Here is a 22,824-nt window from a genome sequence, read left to right as displayed (position 1 = left end):
TGACGTGTGGGTGTGGCGTTAGTCCGTTATCATTATATAATGTGACGTGTGGGTGTCGCGTTAGTCCGTTATCATTATATAATGTGACGTGTGGGTGTGGCGTTAGTCCGTTATCATTATATAATGTGACGTGTGGGTGTCGCGTTAGTCCGTTATCATTATATAATGTGACGTGTGAGTGTCGCGTTAGTCCGTTATCATTATATAATGTGACGTGTGGGTGTCGCGTTAGTCCGTTATCATTATATAATGTGACGTGTGGGTGTCGCGTTAGTCCGATATCATTATATAATGTGACGTGTGGGTGTCGCGTTAGTCCGTTATCATTATATAATGTGACGTGTGGGTATCGCGTTAGTCCGTTATTAATGGACACCGCCTTTATATAGACACTTACAAACATGTAAAAAAAAAAGGGCACACATAAAAAATTTTTTTTAAAAAAGCCAAACAAACAAACACAAAACAAACACAAAGATATAAAAAAAAACAAAGAAAAATTAAAAATTAAAAAAACAAACACACAAAAAACAAACAAACAAAAAACGAATCCATGTATGACGAATTTTACTCATTTTACGTTATACAGACGGAACATCTCCACTTCATTACATATTTACATACAATGTATTTTCACTAGTAAGCGTAAATGCGTCTGTGTTAAAATAGCGGTAGTAATTATTCGAACACGTCAATGTATCGTCTTTACGAAGCAAGAACTTTGTATCTATTTTAATCCGTATAGGTTTCCTGCATGATGAGTAGTTATGACATTGATGATTTCTAGCTCAAGGTTTTGTTTTTAAAGTATTACAATTGATAAAGTATAATTGCACATTTTCTGTTAAAGTTCGACTAATAAGATTTTTTTAAAAATCATGTTGATATATATATTATCATTTGTTTAATGTTTGTATAATTAGTGATGTGTCTACAAGTATATTCAAAGACCTGATTCTTTTAGACGTAAGCATTATCTTTCTGAATAAATCGTTCCGACCATATAAAAGCAGGCTGTCCGGGTATCAAATCCATTTTTACCCACATCGCGATGGAGGTGTCGGGGAAAATCTGGCTTATTGCGTCTTTTTTCCTCGTCCTCACCCCCCGGGGTGGGGCTCAGATGGTAGGGATGGGGCAGTCGCAATACGACCCAGATGCTGTGACCCCCGGGACATTTCCTGACGACTTTGCATGGGGTGTGGCGACATCGGCGTACCAGGTGGAGGGGGCCTGGGACAAAGATGGTACGTACTAATTACAGCTCGGACATAAATTTATCCCGAGAAATGATATATATATTATGACATAAATATCCGGAAACCACATATTCCGGATTAATGAATCATAGACAAATAGGATCAAAAGCCCGAAGTTTTGAGTTTTTGCTCCAGTCACGCGGTTAATCTTAGAACTGTAGACTTGTGATAGTCACTCAACTAATAAAGAATCAAACCTGGGTATTATATCAAAGTTTGAAGGTGAATACATTTTTCAAAAGGTATTGCAATTCATGAAGTATAAATACAGTAGGCTTGGATTCATACATTAATACTGATACGATTTCATGACGACATAATAATTATGGAACACGAAATCCATGAATTCACATCTACACATCTAATGATTTTACTAATCTGAAATCCCGAAATCCCCGATATTGAAATAACACATATCTTGAAAGAAATCACAATATGTGACTACAAATGCAACTATATCAGCTTCATTTTTTTTCTTGCCACACATAACGGTATTCTAGTATTGGACTTGCTATGATTAATTTTTTGCTGGGTATATATCCTCGTCAACAGCCAGGGTAATTTTGAGGGGGATTCTCACTATAGTAGCTGGTGACTACCTCAGTCAACAACATACGAGACGCCCGTTACATGCCATCCAGGTCAATTAGGGTAAAGTGTCTTCCATGATAATTATTACGACTGTAAATATCATAACATGACCGTTCAACGTCAACGCTTAAGCTTACGTTCCCTGCGTTTTTTTGAAGTTTTATATAAATTCTAGCTCGATTTTAACTGAAATTTTCTTTGTATGTCCGATAGTGTTATTCATATTTTTTATTTTACTTATTTCTAGTTATCTTCATATCATGGTATCGGTACACGAATCTTACTTCTATCAACAATGACGAGATAAGTCCACAGGTTCACTGTCGTGTAACAGTTTGAGAATGTTCTTTTCAAGATGGCGGACCAAGATGGTGTGCACTTAAAGATACAAAATAACTTACTTATAAGTACTATCTGATCGGGACAGGTACAAAGTCTAACTTATGAATACTTAAATTCATATTACAACATTTATTTGCTGCTGTTTAGTTAATAAACAACTGAATCCTTCGCAAAGTTGGGAGAATTGTTAGACTCGGCATCGACGCTTGATTTGCCGTGATATGTTGCTTATAGTGAATTATCAAAACTAAACAGCCCAGTGTTTATTTTAATTGTCAAAAGAAAAGTTCCCCAATGCCACCAACTTTAGTGCATATATAGAGGATCTGACACGAGTGCCTATGTAATGTATTATTGAATTTATTAAGCGAGTTCAATTATTTGATATACGGCACGAGCTTTTAGGTATATATATATGCTGATGTTGAAAATGCAGGCCTAGCCTGTTTTCCACCCCCTTTTGTCAATACTTAACTACAATGATTCTCTCTATAAGAATACTTTGTTTTATATTTTTTGTATTGACAATAAAATATTTTGAAATGAAATACTACGTGTACATTGGCAGGTATGAAAATGTATGTGAAATTATCAAACAACCGAATTTTATGGCAAGGCAACTTAACATTTATTCAAGGAGCAATGTCGATCTTGTATTTCAGAAAAAAAAATCATATATCTTATATAGCATATGAGATATCTTATAAACTATATAACATATCTCATATACTATATAAGATATCTTATATATTATATAAGATATCTCATATACGATATTATGAGATATCTTATAATATATAAGATATCTTATATAGAAATTAAATCAGATTCTATATAAAATATCTTAATTAATATATCAGATATCTTATATACTATATAAGATATCTTATATAATCAAAGATCTCGTTCCTATAAAAGATATCTTATATAACAACGAGATTTTAACAAAACGACGAAATGAAGTCTCCCCGTCCGGAAGTTGGTCGGACACGAGGCTGGACAAACCATGATGATTTTTTAATACATTTAGTGCTGCTTTAGAATCATCTATATAGCCTAGTATATGTTCTGATAAACCGTTGCCATGTAAAAGAAAATGTTCTGCCTTGTCAACACATTGTTCAATGCCATCGAATAATCTATCCTTCTCCGCCATAGTGCCATTCCACATGCTCTGTTCAAGGGAGAACTTAGTTTCTTGTTTTATTGCCTAGAAATCTCGTTCCTATATAAGATATCTTATATAGCAACGAGATTTAAATTATATAAGATATCTTATATAACATATCAGATATCTTATATAATGTATAAGATATCTTATATAGAAAATTAAATGAGATATCTCATTTACTATATGAGATATCTCATTTAATTTCTATGACATATCTTATATATTATATAAGATATCTATATGGTATATGAGATATCTTATATAATATGGAAGATATCTCATATGCTATATGAGATATAATGTATATAAGATATCTTATATAATTATATAAGATATCTGATATAATTCGATAAAATACAGAATCGACATTGCTCCTTGAATAAATGTTAAGTTGGCTTGCCATGACGGTATGCCTTTCCTCTACGGGTAAAGTGAGAAACGAATGAAAAACGAAACGAAACGAAATCAAACGCAAAGAATATATAGTATTTCTTACCTACCTGCTAATCAACAATCACTGATAGCCAGCTAGATTCACTTTCAAAATGAAGGGACGTTATTCTTAAAACAGCATATTTGATTTTTACTCATTAGTTAACGTAGTTCAACTTGCTATAAGCGTTATTTTCAGAACGTTAAGCTACGTTATTTAATGCATGTCTGAGCTTGGGTTTAGATGTAAATAACAAGTTAATCATACGAAAATATCTGAGCAAAGCTGAAATGAAGTAAAAAAATATATTCCTTTTTCGATCATAGGAAATTCACTTAACGAATTCAGTATTTAATTATTGTCTTAAACATATCCAGAATTATTTACAGTTAATCAACGTTACAGAAATGGAGTCGTCCTCTGATGCTTCCATTCTGTCCATACTAAGACCAGCAATACGGGAACATGCGCGTTAAGCCAGTGTTTTTATACGAATCGCGCCTTTCAAATACAGCAATTTTTCCCGTAACTTTTCACGGTCAGATACACACCTTGCTTTCCTACCACAAGAGGAGTTGCTTAAAATCTTCTCTGTAGCGTGATTTTAGATCGAACATGCACCAATACACTACGCGATTTGCATGTCTAAAGATTGTGGACTAAGCATATATTCTGAATAGTTATTTCATGCTTAAAATACTGAGTGAATATTGCGATAAATTTATTCTTTTCTGGGTTTTTTTTTTACACCAATGAGAATATCACACTTAGGCCTATGTACAATCTTGTATTTTTGCTTCATTTTTTTTTCAATATTTCATTTTTCGTTTCGTTTGATTCCGTTGTGTTTCGTTTGATTTTGTTTCGTTTCGTTGTGATTTCGTTTCGCACTTTACAGGTACCCTTTCTCTTCCGAGACAATCGTATGATTTATTTATTGTGACATGTCAAATATTATTTTAAGTCACAATAGTGGTAATTCACGATACCACACACGTGTCTTACTATATTACACATCTGTCGTACGATATTACACATGTGTCTGAAGCTATTACACATGTCTTTTACTATACAACACATTTGTCTAACGATGTTACACATCTGTCTTGCTATACTACACATTTGTCTTACGCTATTACACATGTGTCTTACTATATACACATCTGTCTTGCGATACTACACATCTGTCTTACGATATTACACATGTGTCTTACTATGATACACATGCTGTCTTACGATATTCAAGACATAGCCGGACGACAGGGTAGAACATGCAACGTATATAAATATATTAAACTTTTAATCAAAATGCATTTTTACAACGAGAATTTACGGAAGTACAAACGCGAACTGAAATTATTCTGATGCCTAATATATATATATATGGGTACGTGTATTTGAAATACTAGATTGCATCGCTAAGACCTTTTTGTTTCTGAAATATCGTTGGTATATATTCTCCAAAAATATTCTACAGCTTTGTCAATTTTGGTGATTTATAATGTTCTTTATTTTTGTTCATAATTGTTAAAAATAAACAGTAAATCAACAAATCGTTAGCGTAGAAGAATTTCCATTAGGGAATATTTACATGAAACTTGCGAAAGTTGGTGAAATAACACAATGTAGAGTTTGTATGATTTATGAAACGAATGGTGTTCGACAGGGATCGGTGTTTGGACTGCAACTCTTTCTAATAAAAGTGTTAAGACTTTCATTATCAATGTTTGGGGTGGGGTGGTGGCTGCAATCTAAATAACTGAATGAGGAAATACATGTAACCTAGGCACACGACGTACATCTTGTATTCGAGGGGTACGTAAGTTATATACGTACTTTAAAGTTAGACTTTTAATTAGGCTTTGATTTAAGTACGCTTGTTTTCTCAATTCCAAAATAGTTCCTTTGAATCTCAGGAGATTAATGCCTTTGTTTTAAAATAATAGATGAAAATTCAGATGATTATTTTATTAAGATTGTTTTACCAAGAATGCCTGAATTATTTAGTTCAGTCACCTGGTCTGAACTAGAGCAAAGCACAGAGAGCAAATGTTCTTGAGAAGCTATTTGATTTAAGTAGGTTATACCCCTGAACGGACACAGCGTGTCTATATAATTCGACGGGTTTGATGATAGAGACCCCATCCATGTTGGACAAACAGATACGGGCATGGTGCCTAATTGATCAATATACAACATAGATATCCCCTTATCTCGAATGAAATGTCAACCGGTTTCAAACATTGAAGTGATTCACATTTCACGGTTGTTAATAACTGAAGAGGACATGGCGATGTCAAAAAGATTACATGTTGGAACAAAGCAACATTGTCAGCATTGTTTATCACCCGCTTTAAGATTCATATTTCAAAAGACGAAATATCTGTTACATTAGGAGAATCCGTTATCGTTGTTTAAAACCTAGATTCAAGATTCATATTTCAAAATACAAAATGTCTGTTACATTAGGAGAATCCGTTATCGTTGTTTAAAACCTAGATTCAAGATTCATATTTCAAAGGAAGAAATGTCTGTTTCATAACGAGAATTCGTTACCGATGTTTCGTACCAACATTCATTATTCAAATTTACAGTACGAGATTTGAAATAAGGATTTTTCAGCACATTAGATATTTGTTTTCAAGATGTTAAATTATTTCCCGTGACAAGATATTAGATTCCATTGACCTATCACCAGAGTACTCGCATCTATAGTTTTACGTATCTAGGACCCTGCGTCACATTCGTTACGGGAGTTGTGTGTTATGTATATATTACACGATAAGCATTTCTTAGTTGTCTGGTAGCAGGAAAATTTGGTTCAAAGGTCCCCACAACTGTCTACATTGTCTCACGGTTTAAAACTAAGGCTGGTTTAGAGATTAGAATAATCACACGTGACATGCATTTGATGACATAGATTCCCTTTATTTATTACTAAAACGTATTTTAAGTTTTAGTGTAATGTACAAATCAATCCTGTTATACCCAAAACGCTGATATATTTAATACGTCGCGTAGCACATATTTCATTTGTTTACCTCGTTATAAATCAATTATTTCATACCCCTTAAAAACAAGCAAATACAACATTCCGCAATGTGATTTAAAGCTTCTTCAAAAGATGTTGAAATATAAGGTTATATAATTGTTTCTGATCAAAACTAACCAATTATTTAAAGCGGAGAAAATATAAAGGTACTTTCAACTAATGAATGTTGTAGTCTAGACTGTTCGGTGTTTACTTTGTGTAAATTAGAAACGATGTGTATATAAGAACAGCCCTAACCACCTAAACTGTTGTTATGTATTGGTCACTAAACTTGGACAGTTAAAAGAGTTTGTAAGACATGGAACTACGAAGGACATTTCCTTAGTACTTAGTACTTTCATGTTGCATGATATTGTCAAATAAATCGTAAAACAAAAAAAAACAAAAACAAAAAATACTAAAAAAAAAAGAAAAAATTAATATGAAAATATAATCAATATGTTAGAAGCATTGATTTTGTTATGTTTATTTCTTTGATGCACTGTCAATAAATAAAAATCTCGATGATAACAACTGTCCTGATTTTTAAAAGACATATGTACGTTATCGATTTAAAAGTCTCAACTATTTCTTAAGATCTTTAAACAGAGGACTCTGATGAAAATTCCACCCCTTTATCACTGCATGTAACTTTCAGGTCGAGCTCCTAGTATCTGGGACGTATTCACCATGGACGGCTCTGGTCACGTGAAAGACGAATCCAATGGCAACGTAGCATGTGACCAGTACAATCATTACAAAGAGGATGTGCAGCTCATCAAATCTCTAAACGTGAGTGCGCGAAACACGAAGTATTTGGTCATACTTTTCAGGATTAGTTCAGATTTACCAGTCAAATTCTAGCAGTAAATGTTTCAAAAAAGGTCGAAGTTGTTGTGTTTCCTATTTTTTTTTTTTTTTTTTTTTTTTATTTATTTATTTTTATTTTTATATATTGTCTGCAGTGACCTTTTAATAATGCATTGGCCTGGTGATGAATGCAATATAAGCCGTGTACATGTAGTCCACGACAGTGGTAAAGTCATCCACGATAGCGGTAAAGTAATTCACGATAGTGGTAAAGTAATTCACGATAGTGGTAAAGTAATCCATGATAGTGGTAAAGTAATCCATGATAGTGGTAAAGTAATCCATGATAGTGGTAAAGTAATCCATGATAGTGGTAACGTAATTCACGATAGTGGTCAAGTGATTCACGATAATGGTAAAGTAATTCACGACAGTGGTAAAGTAATCCATGATAGTGGTAAAGTAATTCACGATAGTGGTAAAGTAATCCACGATAGTGGTAAAGTAATTAATGATAGTGGTCAAGTAATTCATGATAGTGGTAAAGTAATTCACGATAGTGGTAAAGTAATCCATGATAGTGGTAAAGTAATCCACGATAGTGGTAAAGTAATCCACGATAGTGGTAAAGTAATTCACGATAGTGGTCAAGTAATTCACGATAGTGGTAAAGTAATTCACGATAGTGGTAAAGTAATCCACGATAGTGGTCAAGTAATTCACGATAGTGGTAAAGTAATCCACGATAGTGGTAAAGTAATTCACGATAGTGGTCAAGTAATTCACGACAGTGGTAAAGTAATTCACGATAGTGGTAAAGTAATTCACGACAGTGGTCAAGTAATTCACGACAGTGGTCAAGTAATTCACGATAGTGGTCAAGTAATTCACGACAGTGGTCAAGTCATTCACGATAGTGGTAAAGTAATCCACGATAGTGGTAAAGTAATTCACGATAGTGGTAAAGTAATTCATGATAGTGGTCAAGTAATTCACGACAGTGGTCAAGTAATTCACGACAGTGGTAAAGTAATTCACGATAGTGGTAAAGTAATTCACGATAGTGGTAAAGTAATTCACGACAGTGGTCAAGTAATTCATGATAGTGGTCAAGTAATTCACGACAGTTGTCAAGTAATTCACGACAGTGGTAAAGTAATTCACGACAGTGGTAAAGTAATCCACGATAGTGGTAAAGTAATCCATGATAGTGGTAAAGTAATTCACGATAGTGGTAAAGTAATCCACGATAGTGGTAAAGTAATCCATGATACTGGTAAAGTAATTCATGATAGTGGTAAAGTAATTCACGATAGTGGTAAAGTAATTCACGACAGTGGTCAAGTGATTCACGATAGTGGTAAAGTAATTCACGACAGTGGTCAAGTGATTCACGATAGTGGTAAAGTAATTCACGATAGTGGTGAAGTAATTCACGATAGTGGTAAAGTAATCAGCGATAGTGGTAAAGTAATTCACGATAGTGGTAAAGTAATTCACGATAGTGGTAAAGTAATTCACGATAGTGGTGAAGTAATTCACGATAGTGGTAAAGTAATCAGCGATAGTGGTAAAGTAATTCACGATAGTGGTAAAGTAATCCATGATAGTGGTAACGTAATTCACGACAGTGGTCAAGTGATTCACGATAGTGGTAAAGTAATCCACGATAGTGGTCAAGTAATTCACGATAGTGGTAAAGTAATCCATGATAGTGGTAAAGTAATTCACGATAGTGGTCAAGTAATTCACGACAGTGGTCAAGTAATTCACGATAGTGGTAATGTAATCCATGATAGTGGTTAAGTAATTCACGACAGTGGTAAAGTAATTCACGATAGTGGTAAAGTAATTCACGATAGTGGTAAAGTAATCCACGATAGTGGTAAAGTAATCCACGATAGTGGTAAAGTAATTCATGATAGTGGTAAAGTAATCCACGATAGTGGTCAAGTAATTCACGACAGTGGTCAAGTAATTCACGATAGTGGTAAAGTAATTCATGATAGTGGTTAAGTAATTCACGATAGTGGTAAAGTAATTCATGATAGTGGTTAAGTAATTCACGACAGTGGTAAAGTAATTCATGATAGTGGTCAAGTAATTCACGATAGTGGTAAAGTAATTCATGATAGTGGTTAAGTAATTCACGATAGTGGTAAAGCAATTCATGATAGTGGTAAAGTAATTCACGATAGTGGTAAAGTAATCCGCGATAATGGTTAAGTAATTCACGATAGTGGTAAAGTAATTCATGATAATGGTAAAGTAATTCACGATAGTGGTCAAGTAATTCACGATAGTGGTAAAGTAATTCACGATAGTGGTTAAGTAATTCACGATAGTTGTAAAGTAATTCACGATAGTGGTAAAGTAATCCGCGATAATGGTTAAGTAATTCACGATAGTGGTAAAGTAATTCATGATAGTGGTTAAGTAATCCACGATAGTGGTAAAGTAATCCGCGATAATGGTTAAGTAATTCACGATAGTGGTAAAGTAATTCATGATAATGGTAAAGTAATCCACGATAGTGGTCAAGTAATTCACGATAGTGGTAAAGTAATCCATGACAGTGGTAAAGCAACATTTTGAAGGTTTCTTTATAGGTTTTGCTCTTTCTATTTCTTTTGAAAAAAAAACAGGATTATTTTTAACACGTAGACAGTCTGCTCCCCATATATCTTCATTCACGATGACAATTGCTTGTTAATGCTCCGTCATTGGTTGGTTTGGCCTACGTCAGAGAGTTTTATGCAATATCCTTCAAGCATTAATATCAACATTTTTAATATATATATATATAAATAGATTGAACAATTTTAACAATTTTGAAGAAGTCATTTTAATAGATCAAAAGCAGATCAATTTTGCTAGTGATATACCAATAACTTATTGCCTGACCGGGCATTTTGTTTACACAACAAAATGCATAGAATTCAAGCATATAAATGACTTGATTAAAGCCCAATACCGCTTAATTCGCGAATTGCCTTGAACAGGAACGATAACTCAGTAAAGACGCTAATGACTTCTATTGTACTTTTCTGTCAGGTGAAGTACTATAGGTTCTCAATTTCCTGGAGCCGTGTCCTTCCGGACGGAACCGAGGCGACCCTGAATCCTGCCGGAATCACCTACTATAAGAACCTTGTGAAGGAGCTGAAGGCTAACGGGATCGAACCAATGGTGACGTTGTACCATTGGGATCTGCCTCAGGCCCTCCATGAAAGAATGGGAGGCTGGGAGAACAAGACAATAGCGCAGTATTTTGGTGCCTATGCACGAGTCATGTTTCGAGAACTTGGAGATCAGGTATGTTTAGTTATGATAGAAGGCCCTGCTGATGTATTCTAGTCCCCCGAGCTGAGCCGTAACCGATTTGTCGTGTTTTCATATTTGAATATTGACACTTTTTAAGAAAATATCTATGTACTCGACGTTCATTTGAAACACAATACAAAATACAAAATACAAAAACAATGATTTTTCTCAAATGCGGGGTTTGCACATTACCATCTATACCTCTCTTTTTTTTTTCTTTTTTTTTTTATACGTATTTGCTTTTTCTGTGCGTTGCTTTCTTCCACTGACGTACCCGTTACACCAGTCCTCGTATGATCCTGGCTGTTGTGAGAACATTAACCCCAATACAATGAAAATGTCGTTAGTCAACCAAATTGTATTTATGAAACTGTATACTACAATTTACAGTGAGTCGGTCAGTGTAGGAATACAGCTTCAGGTTATAAATATTTCACGTCGCCCTAACGAACAGGCGACATTCTATTTATCTGTCACCTAAATTGCTTAATTAAATCAACTGTATACAACCATTTGGCTCAATGCTGAAATATACCAGATATTTAAGTGTATATTATAACAGTTATATCAATAACACATTATCGTTTATGTGAGAGAGTATACCAATGTCGCTGAGAGGAATGATTCACCATACCAGCAGTGATGTCCAGTCATTTTCTTAACACACACAGATAGTTGTTATGAACTATGTCGTAGTAATGCATATAACATATTTTAGGTGAAGTTCTGGATCACTCTGAATGAACCTTGGGTGGTCGCCTGGCTCGGGTACGGTTCTGGTGTGAACGCCCCGGGGATTAAGGAGCCTGCTACAACCCCCTATGTAGTAGGACACAACCAGATCCTTGCCCACACCGAAGCCTACCATATATACGACACTGAGTTCAGGGAATATCAGAAAGGTATTTTTGTCTTTTTTTATACCCTCGCCATTTTAATAGGGAAATAGTTGTACCTATGTCCCTACGCCCGCTCCGCCCTTCCTGTTCAATGACATATCTTGTCCCACTTCGATTCGCTTGAATAGTGACACGGTAGAAAATATAAAGGTGTGCTTAACGTTCTTTTGCAATCCAATATAGAGATGTGTGAGCTATATTGAAAATATGGGTCCCTTGCAACTTTCCATCCAAGTTATTTTCTCTCTCCTCTGATCGATTAGGTTTTTAACATCATTGACGAGTCCTAGAGGGACGAAATAGTGTAAAATACATTTTAAATCATTTGGCTCTGTTTCTAACTCTTTTTTTTAAATTTTATTTTCAAAGGTGGCTTGATATTGTGTGGTTTGTTAAGTCATTGGAAACACAACACTTGTTGCTTGACTTAAATTAAAAAATTAAAAAAATGAGGATTATACACGTGAAATGTATTTGTGGATTTATCGATGACGTAACTGTTTTGATTCATTTCCTCAAACAGGAAAGATCGGTATTACGATGAACAGCGATTGGGCAATTCCTAAAACTCGATCACAAGCAGATGTTGACGCCGCTGAGCGACAGATGCAATTTAGCCTTGGCTGGTTCGCCAACCCTATTTTTGGAAGCAATGGCGACTATCCAGATGTTATGAAAAATATTTCTCGTCTTCCGGTTTTCACATCTGCCGAGAAACAACGTAATAAGGGTAAGAAACGTGTATGATAATATTGTTGATATTTCTACAGGTTAATCTTTTGAGAAAAATGATTTATAAAAAAAAACAATTTTGTCGACATGAAGTAGAAGATCAAAAACTAACCTAGCTCAAAAATGATCAAACTATGACACAATATTTACAAAATGAAGAAAAGAAACATAATTAGGTCGACGTGAAAACAAAAGACAAGAAAACTATCTTAGCTCAAAATCGCTCAAACAATGACACAATATTAACAAAATAAAGATTTGCATAGGGTATTTGAAAGTGAATATGCCCATATGTTCCAAGTCAATAAGCGTCTTGTTTAACATAACAATGTCGACGTGAAAATAGAACATATAAACTATCCTAACTTAAAATCGATCAAACAACTACATACTATCAACAAAATATAGATTTGCATTGGGACATTTAAAAGTGCATATAACCATGTGATCAGGAACAATAAGCATATCATACTATTTTCAACACGTCATTTTCATTGAAGATCTAGAGATATTTTCTGGTGTTAAGCAAAACCCATTGTCATTTCATTCTCCGGAAGACTACAAACAATACAACCCTTGTGTTAACGGGTTTTTTGTTGTTGTTGAAGGTGCTTCCGATTTCTTTGGTCTGAATCATTACACAAGTAAACTGGTGTCGAACAATCCCCGCGGTGCTACTGACCCCGTCAGTTACATCACCGACATCGAGACCCGCACTGAGGACGATCCTAGTTGGAGAGGGTATGTAGAACTGATGAGCTGAAAATTGTGTAAGATGGTAAAACTACAAAAAAAGCTACAAAAAGCACAAAAAAAACAGTCATGTCAGTGCGACATTTAGGCCTCTCGCCAAAGAAAGCCAGAAAATTGTTGTGCATGTGTATAATTAAGTTTTTCAGGGTTTTTTTAAAGTAAATACCGTGTCCCCGCTCTTAGAAGTATTTTCGAAAGGAATTCAACACGTGGGTTATTAAGAATAAGCTGATTTGTGATTTTAAATTGAACGATGGGCATCGTGTAGGTAAATTTTGAAGCTGAAAGTACCAAGTGAAATTTGTGTCTTAATTCCCTTTTATTGTTCACAGAATGATGATTATTCTCATACGACAAACTTTCAATCAATAAAAAGTGTTTCCTATTTTTTTGTTAGAATCAGGGTAGGCTTATCTCCCTTACACTCAATTAGATAATATTTTAACGCAGTTCATTATTGTCCCAGACTAGTTTGTAATACTCCTTAATAATGTTTTTTTCAAAGATAAATTAATTAGGAAATGCTTGCATTAATGTAAAATGAAATGTCTAGTTATCTTCGTGCCATAGACGTCTGTTGTCCAACATGTTGTTTCTTTTGATCAAATTGCAACGCCATTTGCAAAACTGAGATCATATGTACCCTTCAATATTGTCATGATTCTTAACACGTTTTAATATTTATCAAAATTCGATAAGGACAAATCATGTTTACACTTGCTGATCATCATGTATAATGAATTCTAATAAACTTCTCATGAATATTTAGTACGAATCAAACAGTCAAATGACAGTAACCAGAGTTATGAAAACACTTGAAACTGCTGTGGCCAAAGTGCACAGATAAAACATTCCACTTACCAAAGCAACTTTCGCTTTAGTTTTCCCGCTGCCATCTTTTTCTGGAAAAATATTTTTTGGTAACCTATAGGGTTGTGTCTGTGTCTTCTAAGGATTGAATAATGTTTCGATCGATTTCCCCGGGTGATGAATGACATTACTTTTAAAGAAATGTGAATTAGTTCATGTTTAATTTGTATCAATAATTCTGTATGAGTATCAGTTCTATTACGTAAACGTAGTCCCGTTCACTTTCTCCAAATCCAGGATATTCTATAAGGTATATTTGTTTGACTCCGAATTATTACTGCAAATTACGTCTAGACTTATTGACTATTTTTCACATTATGTACGTACTGGGTTGCAGAAACGGGCGGTTTATCCCTAATGAGCGCATTTTTTTCATAGCCGCAGATTTATGTTAATCCGGTCAATTTCATGGAAAAATGAAACGGGTTAAATTTGGTAGCTCAAATCAGTCCAACTTGAGTAGAAAATTGAAAAATTACACTTTGAAGTCATAGAAGTATTTATATAACTTAACTGTTGAATAGACTAGAATCATCAGCTGAAAAGACACAGGTGTAGATGTATATTGCAGCTACTAAAGTCAATCTATAATCCATAACAAAATCATAGATATTACTTTATTTTTTTTCTAGTAGTTAAAATGTCTTTTTAAGATCATCCTCTTCGTGGCTCAAGGTGAATCCTAGTGGGATGAGAAGCATACTGAATTGGATCAAACACACTTACGGAAATCCTAAAGTTTATGTAACAGAGAACGGTATATCAGACTGCGGAACATTACAGGATCAGGCTAGACTTGACTATTACAAAGGATACATCAACAACATGCTCAGAGGTAAAATCTTCTTTAGTTCCTGTTGAAAAAATCAAATAGTTTTTACATCCCCGTATAAAGGCAAAAAAGAAATTCAAACCAAGATTGTCGCTTAAAGATGTAAAGGGTTTAATTACCATAAACAAGCATTCGGCTCGTAAACACAGTTGTCAACCCTTCAGTAAAATGTTAATTTTGTTCGTCGTTTTTTGGGAATCACTTTCTTAACATTTTCGATTCATATCTTTGGTTTAAATATTTTCAATTATTCGCAATATAAACGCATGAGCGTTTCTCAAGCAAATTGTGCAAATGACTGGGCCTTACAAAAACAACAAATTAAATACTCTCATCCTATCATTGTTGTGTTCCTCATTCACCTGAGAAAAATGATAAACCTCTCATTATTTACACACAGCTATTACAATGGACGGCTGTAATGTGACGGGCTACGTCGCTTGGTCTTTGTTGGACAACTTTGAGTGGGCGTCTGGATACACTGAGAAGTTTGGACTGATCAAGGTGAATTTCGAGCGTAACGAGAGACCAAGAACTGTCAAAGACTCTGCCTTCTTCTTTGCTGATCTCGTCAAAAACAATGGCTTCCCAGCTGGTTGGGATACATCATCTTACGTAAAGGCGGGTAAGAAATCATATCCATATTAAACGTCATACTAATTGGTTATTAAAGTAGATTTATCTAATATTTGTTGCATATCATTTTAAAACCGATAAGGTTTGGTTTGACATTGTTTAATATTGTCCTTGGACTACTCACCGACATTCTTTATCGTTTTGTCACATTGAAATGTCAGTATCAGACATGTACATGGTATGGTATTGTAACCAGCCCTTATAAGCTAAATGTAAGGCAAAGAACAGCAAGTTACGATTTTATTGACTTTACGTTTGTTTGATCAAGGGGAAGAACCCATGATCTTTTTCAAAGGAACAAACATTCAACTTCAGGCAAAATATTTAGCAACATCATGTTAATTAGGCGCTATAAAGAAAAAACGATTGTTCAGAAAGTAGACAAAAAGTTTACATCACATATTTAATCGCCTTTTTGCAAATCATACGATGTGGTCTGGGAGTATATTTGTTCTGCCCTACTTGAAGTGCGGGCAAGATAGATAAACCCTGTACACTTAACACATAAGTTACAGAGTTGTTACAGTATATATCACAGATTACACAGGTTTTCACGTTCCATTCCAGATGTAGAAGACCGGGACATGTTTCTTCATGACTCGTTCCCAGACGGCTTTGCATGGGGCGCTGCTACAGCTGCTTACCAGGTAGAAGGGGCATGGAACGAGGATGGTAAGTTTAATCTTACATATCCGTTTCGTCGTGATTTTCTTTGAACATTTTCATTTCTGTTTTAATTTTCCATTTTTTCGAATTAAAATTAAATAGTAAAAATATCAATGTGTGTCCCGGAATGATTTGAAGATTTCTCCAAACATCTGAAAGTTTATCAACCTAAAAAACCTAGTCATATGAGCTGTAGTGAAAGGATCTATCTTTGTTTTAGGGAAAGGACCTAGTATTTGGGATGTATTTTCACATGCTGGGAGAATTGCCAACCACGACACCGGGGATGTGGCTTGTGACAGCTACCACAAATACAAGGAGGATGTTCAAATGCTGAAGCAACTGGGGGTAAAACGTCACCACTTTGTGGATACACGTACTGGCATGGAACGTCATCATATGACGTGTACATTTAAGTGCATATTTTGTGATACATGTGTAACGTCAACATCAATTAAAGCATGGATCATTGACACATAATCGAGTAATATGTAACTCTATGACGTTCCAGCTGTCGTTATACAAGTACACCTGTATATAGTTCTCTCTGTGCTCTTTGAATATGTCATGTCAAAACTGCATGCTCTTGCATAATCAATTAGATTGGTGTCCGACAAAAACATCTGACCAATCACCAGGCTGATAAAATTTTCCTGTTTTGAAAGTCCCTATACTTATGAAATCTTTGAAAGTGACCTTTTTGGTTGCCACGAAATTACCAAAACGATCAGTCATCCAGCTTCGGAATAGTTTCAATATACGACGTACATGGAACGTAGACTTTAATTCAATTCAAACTTTATGTGTAGTCGGCACATATTATAACATATCAACATTAGCTCTAATGAGCTATTAAAACCGACTCCAACAGTAAAAGACATGAACAAATACAATATATAAAATAAATCAAAATAAATAGAACTGAACTGAGGATTCAATGAAAACAAACATGATTAGAGCAAAACCTTTGAATTTGCAAGAAAAGAATTACAAAAATAACATACAATAATGCATAACGTTTCCATCAAAATTAAAACTTCATTCAACGACGGCAATTACGAACAAACGTATAGAAAGTATGGAAAGATAACCACCTTTTATTTCATCGTATGAAGTGCCATGCAAATCTAGGTCAAATCCATCCGAGTGAGGTCACATTCTCGAAATGAGAATTAGGGTGGTGATAATTTTCTTATGTACATCATCAATATGTTCAATGGTAGATGAAAACTTTAGTACATGGAATCTTCATCTCATGTTCATCTAATTTTCGTCTCATCTTCATATTCATCTCTCTTTCACATTTAAGCGCTGATCCTGTTTTAGAGCACGTGTATTTTGTTCCCTAGGTATCTCACTACCGTTTCTCTATCTCATGGTCCCGTATCATGGCGGATGGAACACCTGGCACTTTGAATCCCAAGGGAATTGCGTACTACAACGATCTCATAGATGAGCTTCTTTTGAACGGCATTCAACCATTTGTCACCCTGTACCACTGGGATCTGCCCCAGGCACTGCAAGAAATCGGGGGCTGGGAGAACGACACTATCATCGACCATTTCAATGCCTATGCTGAGATCTGCTTTGCAAACTTTGGACACAAGGTATCAAGGAAACTTCAAATTGTTAATGTTAAATATATAAAACAAAATTAATTTACAATCACTTTATTGTTAAATGCTACCTCCGTTGTTTTTGATTTTATTTTCTGTCTAGATGTCTAGATATTCTCGTATCATTTTATTAGGTCACTATGACATGAATGAGAGGAAAACAATAAGTGGAATCTAATCTCTTTATACAAACATTTTTTTTCGGCTTATGCATTATAAGGTTTGACCACAAAATGCAATTTGTCTTCTAATTATAGACATTAGTATTGCAATTCTATTCTTAAAGGACCATCAATACTTATCAAGTTTCAGTCAGTTATCATTTCAAACAAAGTTGAAATTTTTTCACAGAAGACAATACCAGATTGTGTATGTAACATCTATTTGAAATAAACATTTTATCTCCTTACACAGCCATTGCCTGTAAGAAATAAATAATCAATAAATTCGCATGTGTTAATCACTTGATTGATTTGTGAACATAATCAATCGAAATTGATTTCTTTTCAGGTGAAGTCTTGGATCACATTCAACGAGGCGTTTGTCGTTTCCTGGTTGGGATATGGTATCGGGGTATTTGCCCCTGGTGTATATAGTCCTGGTAACGCTGTATACCAGGTGGCGCACAATATCATCCGGTCTCATGTAAAAGCTTACCACACATATGATGATCACTTCCGGTCTAAATATAACGGTAAGAAACACGATATCGTATTAACGTCACTGTTTTATGTGTTCTTTTGGATGTTTAAATTTTAAAACTGCAAGTGGCTATAAAATGCTTATCTACGTGTTTGATTTCTTTTCAGTATCAGATATTTTGATAATCGAGATAACCTATCTATTGCATTGCTAAGTCCCGTCGACATTAATTACAAACGATATTGTAGTAGGCAAACTGCTTAATCATTATTAAATCATTACTGCTTGGTATTGTACTGATGTACAAAGGAAAGAAAATAGTTACATTATCTCAATAAAAGACATATGATACAGAATAATTTCTGTTTTTGGTTGGTTGCAGGTCAGGTAGGCATAACTCTGGACTGTGATTGGAAACAACCTAATCAGTTCCGCTCGGCCGATGATAGATACGCCGCTGAGCGCGCGCTGCAGTTTAAGCTCGGATGGTTCGCCAATCCCATCTTTGGTAATGGGGACTACCCATCTGTCATGAAACGTGTGGTGAAGTCAAAGAGCTTAGCGCAAGGACTCTCGAAATCACGACTTCCGGAGTTCACTCCAGAAGAAATTGCACAGAACAAAAGTAAGCAGATGATCTTAGCTAAAATTAGTCTGTTAAGATTGTTATTCTGAGTCTGAAATAGTATTCAAGTTTGAAAAATATTTTTTTTTAAATATTTCGTAAAATTATATTTTTTTAAAGCTGAAAACTTTGTTAAGTCCTCAGATATTTGAAACATTGAAAAATGGTATACAGTCTTGTATATATATTGATGCAATGTTTACCTATAGGGTTTTCGACGAAATCGTTGAATGATGGTTTCCTGCTATTTTATCAAATTTGTGTCACAAGAACTGAGAAAGTACTCGACGGGTCATTTATAATCACCATATTTAAGTGTTCAGTATATTAGATTCCGTTTAGTAATTTAATAAAGAATTGCACATAACATTTTGGTAAGCTAATCAAATTTTAGGCTTGTATTTCAAACATATTTGTTGCAGAATCTGCTGATTTTTTCGGCTTGAATCATTATACGTCTAATCTTGTATCTCAACTTGACCGTCCGATCAAAGATCAGAGCTATGAAAACGACCAGGACCTAGACATCACCTACGACAATTGCTGGAATAGGTAATCTATGTATTTAAAGACAATGTTTCATGTTTGTTTGTTTGTTTTTAGAAGTTTTTGAGTTTTTTAGCAGTCTGTGAACTCAACAAAAGATAACAAAATCTCGCGCAAACAAAATAGCCAGGGAAAAAGCCATCAGGCGATCCTAAATACTGTAACAAAGGCAGCGACTCAGTTATGATCTTTAATGCTCCTTGAGCAAACATCACATCACGTCAGCAGCGAGATATGGCAAGTTTTACTCGCCGCTTCCCTAATGCTCCCTAAATAGAAAATATAGGAAGCCCACACCAATCATGGGGACATACCGTTTGTCGTATCAATTAGAACAAGCCATATGTGTATATTAACGAATGTTTGTTTAGTTGTAATGTATATTTTAATAGGGGCTATTTATAGATATTTAAGATTTAATTAAAGTAGCTGAATTTATGGGTTTGAAGTATCAATTATTAATCTGGTGAGATTGCGTAAGAGGCGGTTAAGTAAGGCTTACGCAATAAGAACTCCTGTTGTATTATAGATCGGAGTCGTCATGGTTACGTGTGAATCCCTGGGGACTTAGGAAGCTTTTGAAGTGGATCCACGACAGATATGATAGTCCTGCGATCTACGTCACAGAAAACGGGGTTTCCGATAAAGGACAACTGAATGACGAGACACGTATACGTTACTATCGGGATTATATCAACGAGATGTTGAAAGGTATGTGACGTAATACACAAAACCGTTTTACGCGAACGCCGCGTAATAAACATTTTAAAGAAATTGTCTAACAGCCCAACGGTTACAGTTCCTACTCCTATCATTAGCTTGGGTTACTAAAATATGATTTTTGCATTTATTTAAATATTCAAATGCAGATTTCAACGGAGATAAAACGAGCAGGATCATGAAATCAAACGAGGAAAGTGTATGGCTCTATATTTGGATAAACCGAAATCTGTCAAATCAATTAAACCGAAATATATATAAAATTTTCCGTCTTTTTATTCTTTTGTTTTTTTCCGGAGATCTCCTATCATGTATTTATTCGCTCATTGTTTTTACCTATCTCTTTGTGAGATTATAATCATGATGATGCAGTTGTTTTTTAAGTTAATAATTTCGTTTTGGCAATTCATGGGTTGTTGCTCTTTGTTAAGTCATTAGTTTGAAATTAGTTTGGTAAGCGGCATTCTTTTTATATTTTTTAACAAGGCTTTGGTATCATTTCTGTAGTTTAAACATTTGATGCAATAATCGATTGTACATTCCCTTTACTGTTCTACACCCCCATCCGCTGTTTTTTTGAGAAAAAAAATCTCCTTTGATTGACATTCATGTGAGCTAAGAAATGTTGGTAGTTCTCACAACGTTTTTAAAATGTGTTTGTTTATAAAAAAAATCTAAGTATTTAACCCCGTTATAATACAACAATTGTTTACTTTTTATTTTCCAATTCGAGGATAGAATGCCTGGTACCCGGTTCGGTAACATTTGATACAAGTAAAGCCTTTAACATTTATATTTAATTATGCTAATGATACGATGACGTAGGGGCGTAATGACGTCATACTTAATATGACAGTTTAGTCACAAAGCTGTTTAAATGTTTTGTCACTGTACGTTTCTCATAATATGATATTTTTCTGCACATTAAAACATTGAGTCGTCACGTGACCTTTATGTTTACTTTTTAGCTATAAAACTTGACGACGTGGATGTACGAGGATATATGGCCTGGTCACTTATGGACAACTTTGAGTGGACCAGTGGATACACACAGAAGTTTGGGCTGTACCAGGTAGACTTTAACAGTCCACAACGAGTGCGATCCATGAAGTCCTCGGTTTCTGTATATTCTGAAATTATACGAAACAACGGCTTCCCTGAAATTTAGATTTGGAAAGAGATTAGATAGAGTAAAACACGTGTACACTTATTAATAGTATTCGTGAAGTTTGATACAATGGGAAACATCTTTGCATGATAATTTCAGAATAAAATAATTTCGCACATGGTGGTTACTCATTACAAATACTGTAAAATATTTTTCATTTTGTAAAGAATGGCCATCTTGTGCGATATTGAAGGAGTTAATGTCTGAATGAAAGAATATATATTTCAAGTACAAGACCAAAAAATACTTCACATCAATTTGAAGTACGACTCGGAAATCAAGTAATCCGTCAGTGTGGCTTATTTTTCTGCTTTCATTATAAACACTATTGTTGACTTTGTATAATAAAATTACGATTTCATCGATAATATATGCGGTTGTTTGTTTGTTTGCTTTAGTGCTAGTGCCCATGCACTGTTATGTCTGCCCTTGGTGTGGAGGCTATGTACTTCCGCCATACGCTAATTTCTACTGCGCATGGAATCCCGGAAACAAGTTCTGTGTCCTGTTAACTTTTTATCATTACGCGCGTGGTTATACTACCCTTTTACCAAAAAATAGTCGAAGATATAAGTCAGCAATCTATTACTTTAAATAAAACATGTTTTACCTTAATTAAATAGTGTTGGTAAACACGCTCGTAATATTAAAGCTTCGAGTGGCTAATATCGGTTGATCATACAAACGCTTGTATCGGTTGCGATATCTTGGACAACTCACCGACTTAGCAAACTTCCGGTATACCACTTGTGCCACTAAAGATGAGTCGAGAAAGTTACCAAAATTAAGCATAAGTATTATCAGTCAATGTGGAATATCGCATTGTTTCAGAATACGACTGTCACTGAAAATTGCAAAAAAAAACAACATTCCTTCACCCTTTCCAACGTACGTATAAACTCATTCATGGCCGAAAAAATCCGAAATTACTCTAGTTTGAAATCATTTTAGAAAAAAATATCCACATGTTCCATTGGGCAACATTTTTAAGAAGCTAGATGCAAGCAAATAGTTGATATGCATCTCACTTTAGTAGGGTGTCTTCGGCAGTATGCTTCAGTGAGGTGGCACTATAAATCGGCAAAAGTTCCGGCCTATCACAAGGAGACTTAACACGAACACACCGCAGCCTCCAAAACACACATACGCACTCAACAC

At 34.8% G+C, this 22,824-nt stretch overlaps 1 protein-coding gene across 1 annotated transcript; it reads left to right on the top strand.

Moving 5' to 3' along the window:
- Positions 1-1,028: 1,028 nt before the first annotated feature.
- On the top strand, positions 1,029-22,038 carry LOC117332906 (lactase-phlorizin hydrolase-like). The gene is made up of 16 exons (XM_033891971.1): positions 1,029-1,247; positions 7,486-7,619; positions 10,692-10,952; positions 11,680-11,863; positions 12,384-12,590; positions 13,201-13,333; positions 14,869-15,050; positions 15,448-15,672; positions 16,251-16,355; positions 16,570-16,697; positions 17,699-17,956; positions 18,476-18,659; positions 18,990-19,232; positions 19,655-19,784; positions 20,308-20,489; positions 21,467-22,038. The coding sequence occupies exons 1-16, from the start codon at positions 1,052-1,054 to the stop codon at positions 21,664-21,666; spliced, it is 2,952 nt and encodes a 983-aa protein (XP_033747862.1). The 5' UTR covers positions 1,029-1,051; the 3' UTR covers positions 21,667-22,038.
- Positions 22,039-22,824: the final 786 nt, after the last annotated feature.

Source organism: Pecten maximus, chromosome 8 (genome assembly GCF_902652985.1).
Source record: "Pecten maximus chromosome 8, xPecMax1.1, whole genome shotgun sequence".
NCBI lineage: Eukaryota > Metazoa > Mollusca > Bivalvia > Pectinida > Pectinidae > Pecten > Pecten maximus.
Note: the sequence above shows the minus strand (reverse complement) of the source record. Positions and strands in the feature narration are given on the sequence as shown.